The 15,504-nt window shown below is 33.9% G+C and overlaps 1 protein-coding gene across 1 annotated transcript; it reads right to left on the bottom strand.

Moving 5' to 3' along the window:
* Positions 1-2,082: 2,082 nt before the first annotated feature.
* Positions 2,083-15,233, bottom strand: LOC111711623 (STE20-like serine/threonine-protein kinase; the record flags this gene model as incomplete). Its single annotated transcript, XM_023486014.1, is given in 10 exon segments — positions 2,083-3,201; positions 4,305-4,402; positions 8,536-8,731; positions 9,840-9,959; positions 11,689-11,758; positions 12,682-12,787; positions 13,417-13,485; positions 14,084-14,201; positions 14,203-14,256; positions 15,147-15,233. Coding segments are annotated over 10 exon segments (1,132 nt in total), but the record flags the coding sequence as incomplete, so codon positions are not given.
* Positions 15,234-15,504: the final 271 nt, after the last annotated feature.

Raw genomic sequence — 15,504 nt, 5'->3', positions numbered from 1 at the left:
CCCCCCCCCCAGCGTATCCTGGTTTTCAAGTACCCCAGCAGAGATAGGGTTAAGGGAAAGACAACATAATGCAAACCAATCAAAATATCTATCTTAATAATCTAAAATATGTAATTAGTTAAAAATAAATTAATCATTAATTTAGACTCTATCTTAATAATCTAAAATATGTAATTAGTTAAAAATAAATTAATCATTAATTTAGACCCTTATGAAGTTTTTCAGGTCAAAATTTTTTTTACCTATGCCATTAGTGGCCCTCTTTTGAAATTCTTAGCTACGAGCCTGGCTATAGTTGCATTGATAAATTGTGTACTAACTTAATATTCTTATATAAAATGTTTCCTCGGAATGATGGTTGATCTTCTATATTTATTATATAAGTTAAGTAGAGTACAATTTTATATCTATAGGTTTGGAACTTATATGCATTCATGAAACTAGACAACTATGCAACCCTATGCAGGCACTTATTCAATGGAATTATTCTTCATATGGTCTCATGTTAGACCTCTGATGCAAGTTTAATGTAAGTAACTCAAAAGTAGGGGTGATAGGGTTTGTGTACGTATTTGATCTGATCAGTGTTTAGAAACTTGCTTAAGATAAATGTCCGATAGTTGTTACTGTTTCTTAACAATCCAATTACGTCACTGCAGTTAAATGGGTAAACAAAACATCTACAGGGTTAACCACAAAGAAGGAGACTGTAAAGAAGACCTTAAAATCTCTTTTATTTAATGATTTGCAAAAAACGAAACAAGATTACAGTTGCATTTAATTGTGAATTTAAGAAATCAGACAGTATGCTTTCCGTACGGGTCGTCTCTGAAGTCTAATCCTCATCTGAACCTTAAAGGGAGTGTTCGTAGGGTACTTCATGGGAGTGATGTAGAGCTTCATGTTGGTGGAGCAGATCAACAGGAACTGGAACAACAGGGCTTATCCAACCTAGTAGGCATCTGTGGTTTTATCATGATGCGATTGAGCGATTATGTTGTCTCTGGAATGCATGATAAACTGGGAACCCTTTGGGTAAGCACGTCTGCTGCTAGCTGAGTATCTGCATCATCATCATAAAGGAGTCAAGAGGCTCCCTGTGTTGGAGCTGTTACTAGCTCAACTCTCCTAACCTGACTGAGGGCTGGGATGTGTAGAGGGGTGAGGGGGGAACGAATGAGCGGGGTTTGACATGTGGGTGCTTCATGGAGGAAATAGATAAACACGTCTTGAGAATAGGCTACGGCATTTGAGTCGGTAAAATCGTCTTCCTTATATTTCGAATTTTTGATAACAAACCGATATAAAACTTTTGATCAGGTCTCATGGATCAGTTGCAACAGTTCACCTTTAGTGTGTTTAACCATTTCAACGCAATGTTAAGACATAAAAATTAATTTTGAAATATTTACAATTACAAGCTTACATAAAACGCAAAAATTTGTGATTTTCTCTCAAATGTCGTCTTACTTTCAAACTGTCAAACTATCAATATTTATTTGAGAGCTTTGTCATTAATGTTTTCCAATCAAAATACACAAATAAATAACGTTTTGTGCCAACACATTATTTTTCATGTCTTAAATTGCCTTAAAAATAGTTTAAACGCTAACTGTCACAAGGAGCTTTCTGGATTTTGACAAATACTAAAATTAGCTAGATTATGTCCTGATAGGATGCATTAACCATCCAAGATTTTTTTACAGTGAAACCCTTAATAACGAATACATCGAAAGAATTTATTAAATGTCGTCTTGACAATTTTTCAATGAGTTTTATACTTTATTACGTAAATTTCAGTATTTGCGAAAATAAATAAATAGCCATGAATATGCGGGAACAGTTTTAGAGAGTTCCATATAATCATTTAATTAAAAAACTAAATATCTACAACATTCCATTATCAGGAAGTGAAGAATACGACATTTGATGAATTCTTTCGATGTATTCGTTATTAAGGGTTTCACTGTATAAAATTAAATTTTGAACATTTTTGTTTTACATTTAAACATAAAAAATGGGCTTATCTGCAGCGAAAATCTTGAATAATATTTTACTTCACACAATTAAATTCTAAAACTATTAAATTCAATACATTTATTTATCCTACGTAACAAATTATATTGTTTGTACACCCCTTACAAAATCTTAGGATGAAATATGTACATAGTACATGTACACTTCAGTACAGTACACTTGATTATATAAAAGTAAACAGTTGTCTACAGCGTAAACGAGTATTAATCTTAGCATAATTTATCTTGTAATCATGAATCACAATCAAATAGTTTTGGGTCGAGACAACCTCAGTTTGAATTGAGTTTTTACTAAAATTTTGCACAATCATTTTTTAAATATATATTGGACGTTTTACATTGGATTGGAAATCTGCTCATGTTGCAAATTTTAGGCACTGCACCGCTTTTAAGTCATTACTAATGCAAAGAACAGCCTGCATACGATTCTTGTTGACACAAATTACTCTGATAGAAAAACAAATACGGTAATCGTCAGTTCTGCACATTTGTACTAGATAACCTTGTCATCAATAGTAAGGTTGTACACTTTTCGTCGTATACATCAATACAATGAAGACGACTTTATATTTCAATTTTTTATTTCTATCAATCTTTCAAACAGCATAACCATGGAAACAAAGATCAGCTGCCAATTAAAAGCTTCTCTTTGATTACTTCCACACTTGTAATTTGAAAAGAGCTTGTTGGAAATCAAAACCAAAATAGGAAAGTCGTCTAACACCGATCTCTGCAGTATACCAGAAAGCTTACAGGTAATAATTATTTTAAGTTGAAGAACTGAAGCAATCACGATGTTGTCCTATCTGAGTAATCTCTGACTGTAAGTATATCAAAAAGCTAATTATAACGTTGATTGTCGTATTTTTCGACAGAAATTATACAGATAGAACCTTTATATGGATGGAAAGTTTAACTGATCACAAAATGTACTCTTGAATGGCCGCCATTTTACAAGTCGGAACCACGTGACAACAGACTATGGCGGGAAGCGGACAATTTCCGGTCCGAAGACGACTTTCGGGATCCGGAGCCAGAGTAGTCTGAGCCAGAGGATTTTCGGTCCACGGATTTACCGGATCTTCGATCCACACTTCCGGAAGTAGAGACGAATGAATCGGAAAATATTCGCGATTTTGATCGAACACTGTCACTTCCGTTTTCCCTGCAACAAAGCAAGACATAAGATCAATTGATAACGATAATGTTGAAAGGTACTGAAAGAAAAATTTCAAATTCTTTTTGTTCTTGTTTTTATGTATTATGTCTTATTTAGTTCTTTTTCTCCATATGTACAATTTTGTACAGGGTCACCCACAAAGGATTAAATTTAAGAAACGATTGAACGGAATTTCTATAATCCGTTTTCTTGCATTTAGGGTTCCTTGTAGACCAAAACTGCCATATTTCTGTGCTTAGTCATCTAGTAAACCATCAAAATACTCATTTAAAGGGAGTGACCGGCTATGTAAGGTAGTTGAACTGAGTATGCAGTGTTTTTTAAAGATATGTAAATCCTGAGTTTGAGCGCAAATTCGACGTTCAAAACTCCTACTTTGGGGGTGGATACGTTTGCGCTCAAACTCAGGATTTACACAGATCTTTAAAAAGTTTAATATGTCTCAAATTAATCCGAAAGAAGTTTTCCACAACACTGCATACTCAGTTCAACTACCTTAGTCGGTTACTCTCTTGAAATGCAGAAACTAAAAATCAAGGTCGCCATATATTTTAAAATTTAGGGTCGTCTTTCAGTCTCATCCTTTGTGGGTAACCCTTTACCTACCAGGGATAAGCATTTAACGGTCTCAGACCTTAAGACCTCGACCCAATTGTAAAAGAATATTTATAAATTTAAATGTCGAAATACATTATTATTATTATTGTTATCTATATAATAAAGCTCTTTGCTCATATATACATATATATTTATCGATTTTGATGGTTATTATATCGTTAGAACTGACGAGGGTCAACCCAGACCGAAATATATTCTCAATAAATGTGGAACTAACATCTACTTTTTTACTCTACAGAGGTTTGGTCCATCACCATCACTGAATTTTAAATATATATTTATATGTCAGCTATAGCTGGATAAACAGCTGAAATAAATGGGCTGATTTTTTTTGAGGGAACCCATGGATACCCTGGGGGTAACATAGGCTAAAAAATTCGAAATATTTTTTTCTTTTAAAATTCCATTTTTTTCTAATTCGGATTTTTTTCACGGGCAACGCCGGGCACTTGAGCTAGTTATTATTATACCTCACTCTGTTCCTTTCAGCCAGTAGAGCCGAGGTTAGATAGTGTCCGTAATGTCTCTCCTGCTCTTCAAGCTGGTTTTGAAATTCATCCTCGAGAATCTGAACAAATTCAATATTAAATTCAATTTAGAAAATTGGGAGTTCTTGTAAATTATAACTTGGATATTAAAGAGACTGTAACTTGTAAGCGTTATTTCAAGTGACCCATATATTGGACTAGGGTAAATTTTAATCCGAACCGGACCGACCCTGGCCTCAATACAGTGAACTAGGGTCAATTTTAATCCGAACCGGACCGACCCTGGCCTCAATACAGTGAACTAGGGTCAATTTTAATCCGAACCGGACCGACCCTGGCCTCTATACAGTGAACTAGGGTCAATTTTAATCCGAACCGGACCGACCCTGGCCTCTATATAGTGGATTAGGGTCAATTTTAATCCGAGCCGGACCGACCCTGGCCTCAATACAGTGGACTAGGGTCAATTTTAATCCGAACCGGACCGACTCATAGAGATTTCTAGATGTTTTCTGCAGAAACCCCAAATGAACCAATAATATTTCCAAATTATAAACATGGATATCACGCAAGACGGGTTGAATTTGAAATTACGCTTACAGACTCTTTAAATACAGCTTTTAAAATTGGAATTTTCTCTCATGGGAGTTTTTTTAATAGACATGGAAACTATTCTTTGATCTTAAGAATGTCATTGAAAAACTAAATGTTAAAGTTTAATAATATTTAGGATTTTTTATAAATAAAATTTGCATCAGACTTTAAAGTAAAAAATTAAGTTTTAAAATCTCCCAGGTAGTTTTTATAAAAAATTAATTCAACTAAAAGATGCAAAAACATAATTATTTCAAAAAAGGTTTCATGCAAATTAGTATTATTAAAAATCGGGAAAACCTGTAAAACAAATGACAAAGTGAACATTTTTTGCTAACCACAATTCTTTATCAAAGAGTTGTGAAGAATTATAAAAGGTCCACCTTGTAAATAACATGCAAGCTTTGAAATAGAAAAAAACCATGCATTTTTAATGAATTTACTAGTAAAGCAAAAGTAACATTGTTGAAATTAAAGGGAGTGTTCGCGAAAAATGAAATGAGGTGTTTAAACGACTTATACCGAAGAACGTAGTGTCCATGCATATTCAGAAAGTTGTAATATACGACTCGGATCGTAAACAAATCAATTTAATTCCAAACAAAACATTCAGATATTACAAACAATAGTCATCGATATTTTTTCGACGCATTCGTAAAAAGTTGATATTCCGTAATATTTTCTTATTTTTCATGATCTGAGAGTTACTTTTGAAACATTTATTCCTGTTTCGAGGATTTTTATAATGAAGACGACATTTTCATATTTCCCAGAAATATTCGAAAATCCAGCGCAAGCAAAATATTATTAAAAAAAAATTAAAAATAGTATGAAATATTAACTATATTATATCGGAAAATAATCGATGACTATTGTTTGTAATATCAGAGTGATTTGTTTGTAATTAAATTGATTATTTTACAATCAGAGTTGAATGTTGGAACTTTCCGAATTTGTATGGACGCTACGTTTTTCGGTATGAGTTGTTTTTAACAATTTTCTCTTTATAGACGCAAGGAGATAGGAGTAAGATTAGCAGCGATCAAAGGCGCTTATTTTTCGATGTAAGCCTATACCCCCTTTCATTTTTCGCGAACACTCCCTTTGAAGGGATACAGGTTCATAGTTCTGGAACAAAGAAAACACTTTGAGATTTCTAATTATAGAAAACAATTCTGACTAAATAATAGTCACACTGTGGATATGGCCGACTTATTAGTTTAATCCATATAGGTTAGCTTAGGTTTATTCATTTATACAAAAGTTCACAGCTCTGGCACTATATATTTGAATAAACAGAAAACTTGTGATTATAGAGTAACCATGATGGTTAGGTAAATCTAGTATTAGAAAAATAACATGTGCTTAAAAAAAATTAAAAGCAAAGCAACACAAAACATGATAAATCAAAAGTAAAATAACCGGTGAACACAAACGTGCATGCCTTAATTACCATTGCTAGATTGGTCAACAACCTAGGATTCTAATTCTTGATTGACTTTATAGTACTTTTGTTCTTTCTGAAGATGTCAGGCTTGATTTCATACTGAGGGAATCTTGGATGCTTGAAACGAATGGAATTATTCTTTTATTGAGGAGTTTTAATTTTTCTGATGTGGAAGCAGTTGGAAAAGAATTGCACCGGAAGACAAACTGGCTTGGTAAATAGCTACTGCGTAATTTGATTACTAATCTCAAGCTGTCTTAGAACTAAAAAGCATATTTCAGGCACATAAAGAGCTCCAAGTATTTGGAGATATAAGCTCTACAGTTGACTAGGGCGAAGCTCTAAACGGAGAAGTTTCTTTAATGCTCTCTAAGGGAGCTGTCTGAACTTCATGAGAGGAGTTGTGAAACTTTCCAGTGGGGGATTGGAAGGAGTCCCTTGACGTCATTTGGACCAAGTCTGGAGGTGGATGGATAACTGGAGGATGGGTTAGTTTTAAAGCAGAATTTTCCGAATGATTGATTGGGTTTGATGGTGAGACAAGAGGTGACAGTGGAGGAACAGGAGATGATGTAAAGGCAGGAACAGGTGAACCTGTCCGGTTCTGTAGGGAAGAGCTTGATCTAGAGAGTGGAGCAAGATCATATTGATTATAAGAGGGTCTGGGGGAAGATGACCCAAGGAGGGAGGCCAGACTCGTGGACTTAGATCTTAATCTTGGGGATTGTGGAATTAGAGGAAGAGGTTTGTTATTTCTAGACCTTGGTCGTGGAGACACTGGGGGACTTCTTGGTCCAGGGGAATATGAGTCTTGGGTAGGGGCATAGGACATAGCATTTAATATCTCCCTTGCTGCCTGGCCAGGGGGTGGTCTGGGGGCATCTACACAACCAACAAATGGAACATAAAGAGAATGGGGACGGGTAGAAGTAGGTGAAGGAGGTATCAGTGAAGGTTGTGAGCCTAACAGGCTAGGATTAGATGAATGGTTGGACATGTAGGATATCATACTAGGAGAGTTACTAAGAGAGGATCGTGGAGAGGGTGCCAATGTTCTAGAGGAACCTGAGTATGCTGAACTAGATCTAGATACAGGTGTAAACTGTTTTGTGGGTGGGGAGGCTGATTGTGTTGCAGTTAGCATTCTACTGTTAGACGGAGTTGATACTGGCCTACTGAGGGGAAGACAAGAAGATTGACTTCGTTGATGGCTTATTTGCCATGTGCTTTCTTGGGGGCTGTAGTGGTCTACAGGAGCTGACTGGATTGACATATCATCATGTTCTTCTGTATCCTGCATAGGCAGTAACTCAGTAGGACCTCGGAGTAGTTCAGCCCAGGCAGGTTGACCTACACCTACCTGGTCCTGGTAGTACCTGACCTGGGCCATAGTTTCCTCACTCAGTATACTTTCAAGATACTGAGAGAAAATATTATTATTAGTATATTCAGAACCTTATCCCTATACAGTAAAAGAAGAAACTATACTATACACATTATTCAAGCAGTGCTTGGGGTCCATTCTCATCCAGAAATATATTATTTTGTTTTTTCTCATCTATTTTACAGGATAAATCATTGTGCATCTCTAACGTAATGGATCTAAATCCTAAGCACTGTTTGTCAAATATTATCCCACAACCATAGATATAAGAACATGGATAAGTTAAATAATCAAGGATAAGTAGATAGACTTCACAAACCAATATGCATTATTTTTTCTGGATCTTTTTATAAAAACTTTAATTTGACAAATAAATATTAATGATGAAGTTTATATAATTTCTATCTACAAGCTCTATATGAATTACATACTATGATATACAAGGTTAAAATCCAGAAAGGACAGTGAAATACAATTACCCCTAAAACATCATATTTACAAACATATTCATAAACATATGAAAAAATATTTTTATTGGGGGAAAAAATAAGAAGAGGAATTTGTTTAAAAATAGCCAAAACATGTATGAAAAAGATTTAGACATACCTTATAGCTAAGCATAGTTTACAGTAACTGTAAATTTAGGTTTCTCGAGAAAATTTGGATATTGGCAGATTTGAAATTGACAAAAACCAATACATTTCTTTTTATTATCATTACGCTTTGTATTTTGTATTTATTCCTAGATTTGTCTTATGCATCCATTGCAGGGTTATTGAGATATTTACCTGTTTTCTAGGCTTCAGCTCCGCCTTCCACTCCTTCAGCTCTCTAGCATAACTCTCATCCAGCTCCTTGAGCTTAGTTGTCTCATGCTCCATCAGCATCTTCCTCTTCTCATTCTGGAGCTGCTCAAGCTCCTTGATAGCAGCCTGGGAGCCGGCTCTAGCTTCCTCAAGCTGTTTCATATGTTTCATCTCAAACCTAGACAGATTATTTTTATTTTTCCTTGTTGTTTCCGAACAAAAAATAACCTTTGAAATAAGAGACAATTATCCCTTGAAATAAGAGACAATTTTCCTTTGAAATAAGAGACAATTATCCTTTGAAATAAGAGACAATTATCCTTTGAAATAAGAGACAATTATCCTTTGAAATAAGAGACAATTATCCCTTGAAATAAGAGACAATTATCCTTTGAAATACGAGACAATTATCCTTTTAAATAAGAGACAATTATCCCATGAAATAAGAGACAATTATCCTTTGAAATAAGAGACAATTATCCTTTGAAATAAGAGACAATTATCCTTTGAAATAAGAGACAATCATCCTTTGAAATAAGAGACAATTATCCTTTGAAATAGTTAGACTTATCGCATAAAATACTAGAAAAATTACTTCTAAATGTTTATGCTTGTCACTGACTTGTTCAATGTGTATAAAATCCAACTTACTTGGGGTATCAGAATACACCTACTTATGATAACGAGTTTATCAGAAATCAGACTTCTGGGAACGTTTTTATCAGACATCAGACTTTAAGTGACATTTTACCAGACAACAGACTTTTGGCAACGTGTTTATCAGGAATCAGACTTCTGGGAACGTTTTTTATCAGAAATCAGACTTTTAGTGAAGTTTTACCCGACAACAGAATATTGGCAACGTTTTTATCAGACAATAAACTTTTGGTAATTGTGAATACCAAGAAAATATTGAAAAGGCGTTTACCAGACACACTACATAGTACATAAAGTACTTTGTGGTACGCAATAAATAGTGCTAATATCTATGCATAAAATTGGCTTGTTTGGCTGTATGGCTGTTTGTCTGTGTCCAATTGACGTAAAAACGGCCAATTTGTTTTGGTGGCAACTGACATAACCACAGGAAAGGTTTATGCATGGGTAAAGTAACAAATTTTAGCGGATTTTTATTTTATAAATCTATCAATGTATACAGAAAAATCCGAAAAATTTTAGCTTTGCAAATAGGAAGAAAAATGGCCGCTTGTAAACCAATATAGAAATGCTTAAATTGTTGCTAGACGAGGGGCACGAAGCAACCTGAATACCAGGCCTAATAATACCTCTGTTGCTCTGCCCTATATCTCTTCTTCTCCGCCTCCTGAAACTTCTTGAACCTATCCTTCTCCTCCGTAGGAGTGATAGCCTCGTGCAGGTTCGTCACGGATATACGCAGAGACTCCCTGAACATAGACATTGTACACTTGTACAACCTTGAGTACCTTTCGTTTATAGTTAAAATACTAGTGAACAGTTTAGTATAAAGTTTGATGGTTATAGTTAATTAATCCAGCGCACAGTTAAAAACATAGTTTATTGTTCACTGTACAGCTAAATGTATCGTTCAGTGTACAGATAATTGAATGGTATGTGTACACACTGTTGTACAGCTTTTTAGTTTGAATAATGATTAGTCCAGGGTTAGGTGTACAGCCAAATCACAGTGTTCAGTGTTAGGGGGTAATTAGATAATTAGGATGTACAGTTGAGTGTACAGTCAAAATACAGTTGAATAGAAAGTGTACCTGAACAGCTAAATTTACAGTTTACCAGTACAGTTGAGTGTAAAGTGTACCTGTACAGTTGAGTGTAAAGTTTACAAGTACAGTTGATTGTAAATTGTACCTGTGCAGTACAGTTGAGCTGTACAGTTAATTATAAAATGTACTTGTATAGTTAATTATAAAATGTACCTGTACACTATACAGTTGATTGTAAAATGTACCTGTACACTGTACGGTTGATTAACAATGTACCTGAACACTGTACAGTTGATTGCAAAATGAACCTATACACTGTACAGTTGATTGCAAAATGTACATGTACCACTGTACATTTGAGTGTAAATGTAACTACACTGTACATTTGATTATAAATTGTACCTGTACACTGTGCAGTTGATTGTAAATGTACCTGTACACTATACAGTTGAATGTTAATGTACCTGTACACTGTACAGTTGAATGTTAATGTACCTGTACACTGTAGAGTTGATTGTAAATGTACCTGTACACTGTACAGTTGATTGTAAAATGTACCTGTACACTGTACGGTTGATTGTAAATGTACCTGTACACTGTACAGTTGATTGTAAATGTACCTGTACACTGTACAGTTGATTATAAAATGTAATGTACACTGTACAGTTGATGGTAAATGTACCTGTACAGTGCACACTGTACAGTTGAATGTCAATGTACTTGTACACTGTACAGTTGATTGTAAAATGTAACTGTACACTGTACAGTTGACTGTAAAATGTACCTGTACACTGTACAGTTGATTGCTAAATGTACCTTTTCACTGTACAGTTGATTGTAAAATGTACCTGTTCACTGTACATTGTACCTGTGCAGTACAGTTGAGCTGTACAATTAATTATAAAATGTACTTGTATAGTTAATTGTAAAATGCAACTGTACACTATACAGTTGATTGTAAAATGTACCTGTACACTGTACGGTTGATTAACAATGTACCTGAACACTGTACAGTTGATTGAAAAATGAACCTATACACTGTACAGTTGATTGCAAAACGTACATGTACCACTGTACAGTTGAGTGTAAATGTAACTACACTGTACATTTGATTATAAATTGTACCTGTACACTGTACAGTTGATTGTAAATGTACCTGTACACTATACAGTTGAATGTTAATGTACCTGTACACTGTGCAGTTGAATGTTAATGTACCTGTACACTGTGGAGTTGATTGCAAAATGTACCTGTATACTGTACAGTTGATTGCAAAATGTACCTGCACACAGTACAGTTGATTGTAAAATGTAACTGTACACTGTACAATTGAGTGACAGTCAATAAACACTAAAAATGGAATGAGAATAGGGATGGGAATGGGAAAACTAATAATAATAATAATAAAACTAATATAAATAATGATATGTACCTGTACATCATCTCCCTTGCTTTCATCTCTGCACGTATACGCTTAGGTAAAGCTCTCTTCTCAAGGTTCTAAACAAAAAAAGAAGTAGAAAAATTACAGGGGTGTCTAATTTTAAGAAATAATTTTTGAAAATCTGGGAATAAAAAAACAAGATTTTTGATACTTTTTACTCAATATTTTATTAGTTTCACATTAAAATTATTTTTCCCAATTTACCGAAAAAACCATATATAAAGCGTAAATATACCCAACTTCTGGGTGAAAAAAAAATGTTTCAAAAAACAGGGGAGGAAATTATTTTTCAAAAAAATAAACACCCCTGAAAATTTAATGAGCTTATGTAATATAATAAGCAGTACGAATAAATAATAAACAAATAAACTTTCAATAGTGATCAGATTATCTGCATTTTGCGTTCTTTGTTATATGGTTGTAAGGATATATCTTTATTTTCATGAATTCAGAGATGGAATTTAAAGAATTTGAGCCGCGGTTTAAATCCGCCAAAACCCGGTTCAAATTAAGCGCCGGCATAAATCTTGAAACATTTGATACAATTTTAAGTGGAACTAACCATATTTAAACCGCGGCTTAAATTTAAACCGCCGCTCAAATTCTTTAAATTCGGCCACTTTACTCACTACTCATATCAAAGCATTCTTTATCAAAACAAATAGACAAAAAATAAGGAAAATAAATAAATCTGAGGAAAAGCATACAACGCAAAGCAATTTTCAATCCCTATATCTTTTCAACCTGATGGTGTGAACCTTTGAAATTTCAAACTTTAAATTCTTATATTATTAAAAAGTTTAAAATATCAAAGGCTCACAACTTCACACTTTACAAAAAATACAGGGATTCAAAATACAGGGATTCAAAATTTGAGTTTCAAAAACTCAACTTCTTTGCAAAAAAGATAAGTAGAATTAAGATTACGTTTTAGGGGAAATTTGAGGAAATGCATAAAAAGTAAAAACATTTTAGAATCTAGAAGTTCCATTTNCTCCTCCTCTCTCCTCTCCATCATCCTCTTGAGATGATCCAACTCCTTCTCATGATGAACCAGCATCTGATGACGTTGAAGGAAGAATAAATCCTGAATTCAACCAAATCATAATCAATCACTATTCCACGATGACACGATCCATTTTTTTATCTGATCTTAGTTTGAGGAAACCTGAGAAAAATATTTCAACATTTTATTAAGCTTGAGAACCCAGCGTTGTCAATGTTACTCCCGCCGTTTATCCGCGCTTGGTCTTAACTACGATTTTAGCAATATTTCCCTATAAAAAGGACCCACTAAACTTAGAATCTCAAAACTAAGCTAAGATCATTCCCGTGGTTCTCCCAAGTTCCCCAATCAAAATTTGAGACAAATCGGTAAAGGGGTTATGGTCGGACAAACAAACAGAGGTTTCAACTTTATCTGTATATATATAGATTAAGATATACAAGTCTTCTAAATCTAACACTCGCAGATCCGTGAAACAAAAACCCTTTTTGCCAAATTTTCGGTTTACTTAACCATCTTCAGGGCATATTCTTGCTTTAACTCAACCAAGATAATATGTATACAGATGTCGCAGATAGAATGATTTTTATGGTTTAAGATAAATAACTTGACGCGGAGGAAATCTCTGAAATCTTTACTATTATTTTTAATACTCGATCAAATATATTTTATTGACTGACTGACTATTTGATTGATTGATTGATTGATTCCTTAAGTTGACGCTTTGCAAGCTGATGACGCTCATGAAGCTGACGCTCTTCTAACTCCCAGATAGCAGCCTTAATATTCATTCATTCATTCATTCATTCATTCATTCATTCATTCATTCATTAATAAATCCTTATACGCATTTTTAGACTAATTCATTTGTTCAACTTTTTCTTTATCAATTTTATCAATTTTATCAATTATATACAATACATCTAGAAACATAAATACACTCGTAATCATGTATATATTTCCTCTTTCTTTATAAAAACGCAAATTGAGGCTAACCGATAACCGATAACCGATAACCCATTTCGCAATTTTTAGCAATTTTTCACATTTTCCATAAGTTTGTGCTTTCCCCCTTTGCGTTTTGTCTGTAGCATCAATACTTATGTCCTTTTTAAATTTCCATTTCCATTTCATCCATTTCATCCATTTCATCCATTTCATCCATTTCATCCATTTCATCCATTTCATCCATTTCATCCATTTCATCTATTTCATCCAATTCACCCATTTCATCAATTTCATCGATTTCATCAATTTCATCAAATTCATCAAATTCATCAATTTCATCAATTTCATCAATTTCATCAATTTCATCAATTTCATCCATTTAATTAATTCTGCCATCCATTCCATAATTATAAAATCATTAATCTACACCTCTCTTGCTCTCATAAGCTGTTGTTTTTGTTGTAAGAACTGTCGATCTAGAAGCGCTATTCTTTCTTTATGTGTATCTGATAGTCTCTTCATTGCACTTTCATGGCTTTCATTTAGACACAAACCCTCGCTCTCTGTCTACTTGTTCACGTTCAAGCTGGTCTTTTCGAATCCTACCGAAAGAATAAATTGATTAAAGAATTGACCATCCATTGAATGGACAGAAGAGAGAAGAAAAGAAGGAAAAGGTGGAAAAACAATTCAAAGAAAGAATAGAAAGAAGAGAGAAGAAAAGAAGGAAAAAATGGAAAAACAATTCAAAGAAAGAATGGAAAGAAGAGAGAAGAAAAGAAGGAAAAGGTGGAAAAACAATTCAAAGAACGAATGGAAAGAATTGAGAAGAAAAGAAGGAAAAGGTGGAAAAACAATTCAAAGAAAGAATGGAAAGAATTGAGAAGAAAAGGAGGAACAAATGGAAAAACAATTCAATGAAAGAATGGAAAGAAGAGAGAAGAAAAGGAGGAAAAGAAAGATAAGAATTGATAAATAAAAGTATTAAAAATGGAAAGAGAGGATGAATAAAAGTATGAAAGGATGGAAAGCTGAAAGAAAGAATAGTTAAAGAAAAAAATAAGATGAATTTATGAAATGATTTTTAAAAAATCTTATTTTAACATTTTTTTTCATAAAATTTATGGTTTTAAGCAAAGTTCACAATTTTATATGTACTTTTTTCTCCTTTCTTCACCCGCACATCAGTTTTTTGTCCGTTGATCTTACTTCTTTTGCCCGTCCATTTTTGGTGCTGTTTTTCGAAAGAATTATAACAAGTCTTTGTGCCATTTGAATTTTATAAAAAAAATAACAGGAAAGACAGGAAGATAAAAAGGATAAAAAGACAAATGAATAAAAGAAAAGATAGAGGAAAGTAAGAAAGGATAAACTAATGAATAAAAGAAAAGATAGAGGAAAGTAAGAAAGGATGAACTAATGAATAAAAGAAAAGATAGAGGAAAGTAAGAAAGGATGATCAAATGAATGAATAAATGTATGCTAGAATTACCTAAGGGCGTCCTTTCTTCTATCTTTAGGAAGTAGTTCTACTTCATGTTTTAATAGTTTCATCTCCTGCTTTAAACTATCCCTGAAATATGCAAAAATTATTCAGTGTTCATTTACCATAACTACTTAATATCATTAACAATTAGCTTGGGACCCAGCGTTGCCCGGGTTACTCATAGTTACTCCCTACGTTTACCCGCACTTGGTAAAAATTGTGTTCGACCCCTTCAACTTAGAATTTCAAGCCAAGAATGTTCCAGTGGCTGTGCTGAGTTCCCCAATCAAAATTTGAGACCAATTGGTCCAGGGGTTCTTGAGTTATGATCGGACAAACAAACAAACAGAGATTACAACTTTAT

This window comes from Eurytemora carolleeae, unplaced genomic scaffold (assembly GCF_000591075.1).
Source record: "Eurytemora carolleeae unplaced genomic scaffold, Eaff_2.0 scaffold1120, whole genome shotgun sequence".
Classification (NCBI taxonomy): domain Eukaryota; kingdom Metazoa; phylum Arthropoda; class Copepoda; order Calanoida; family Temoridae; genus Eurytemora; species Eurytemora carolleeae.
The sequence above is the reverse complement of the archived record's forward strand: the minus strand, read 5'-3'. Positions and strand labels throughout refer to the sequence as shown.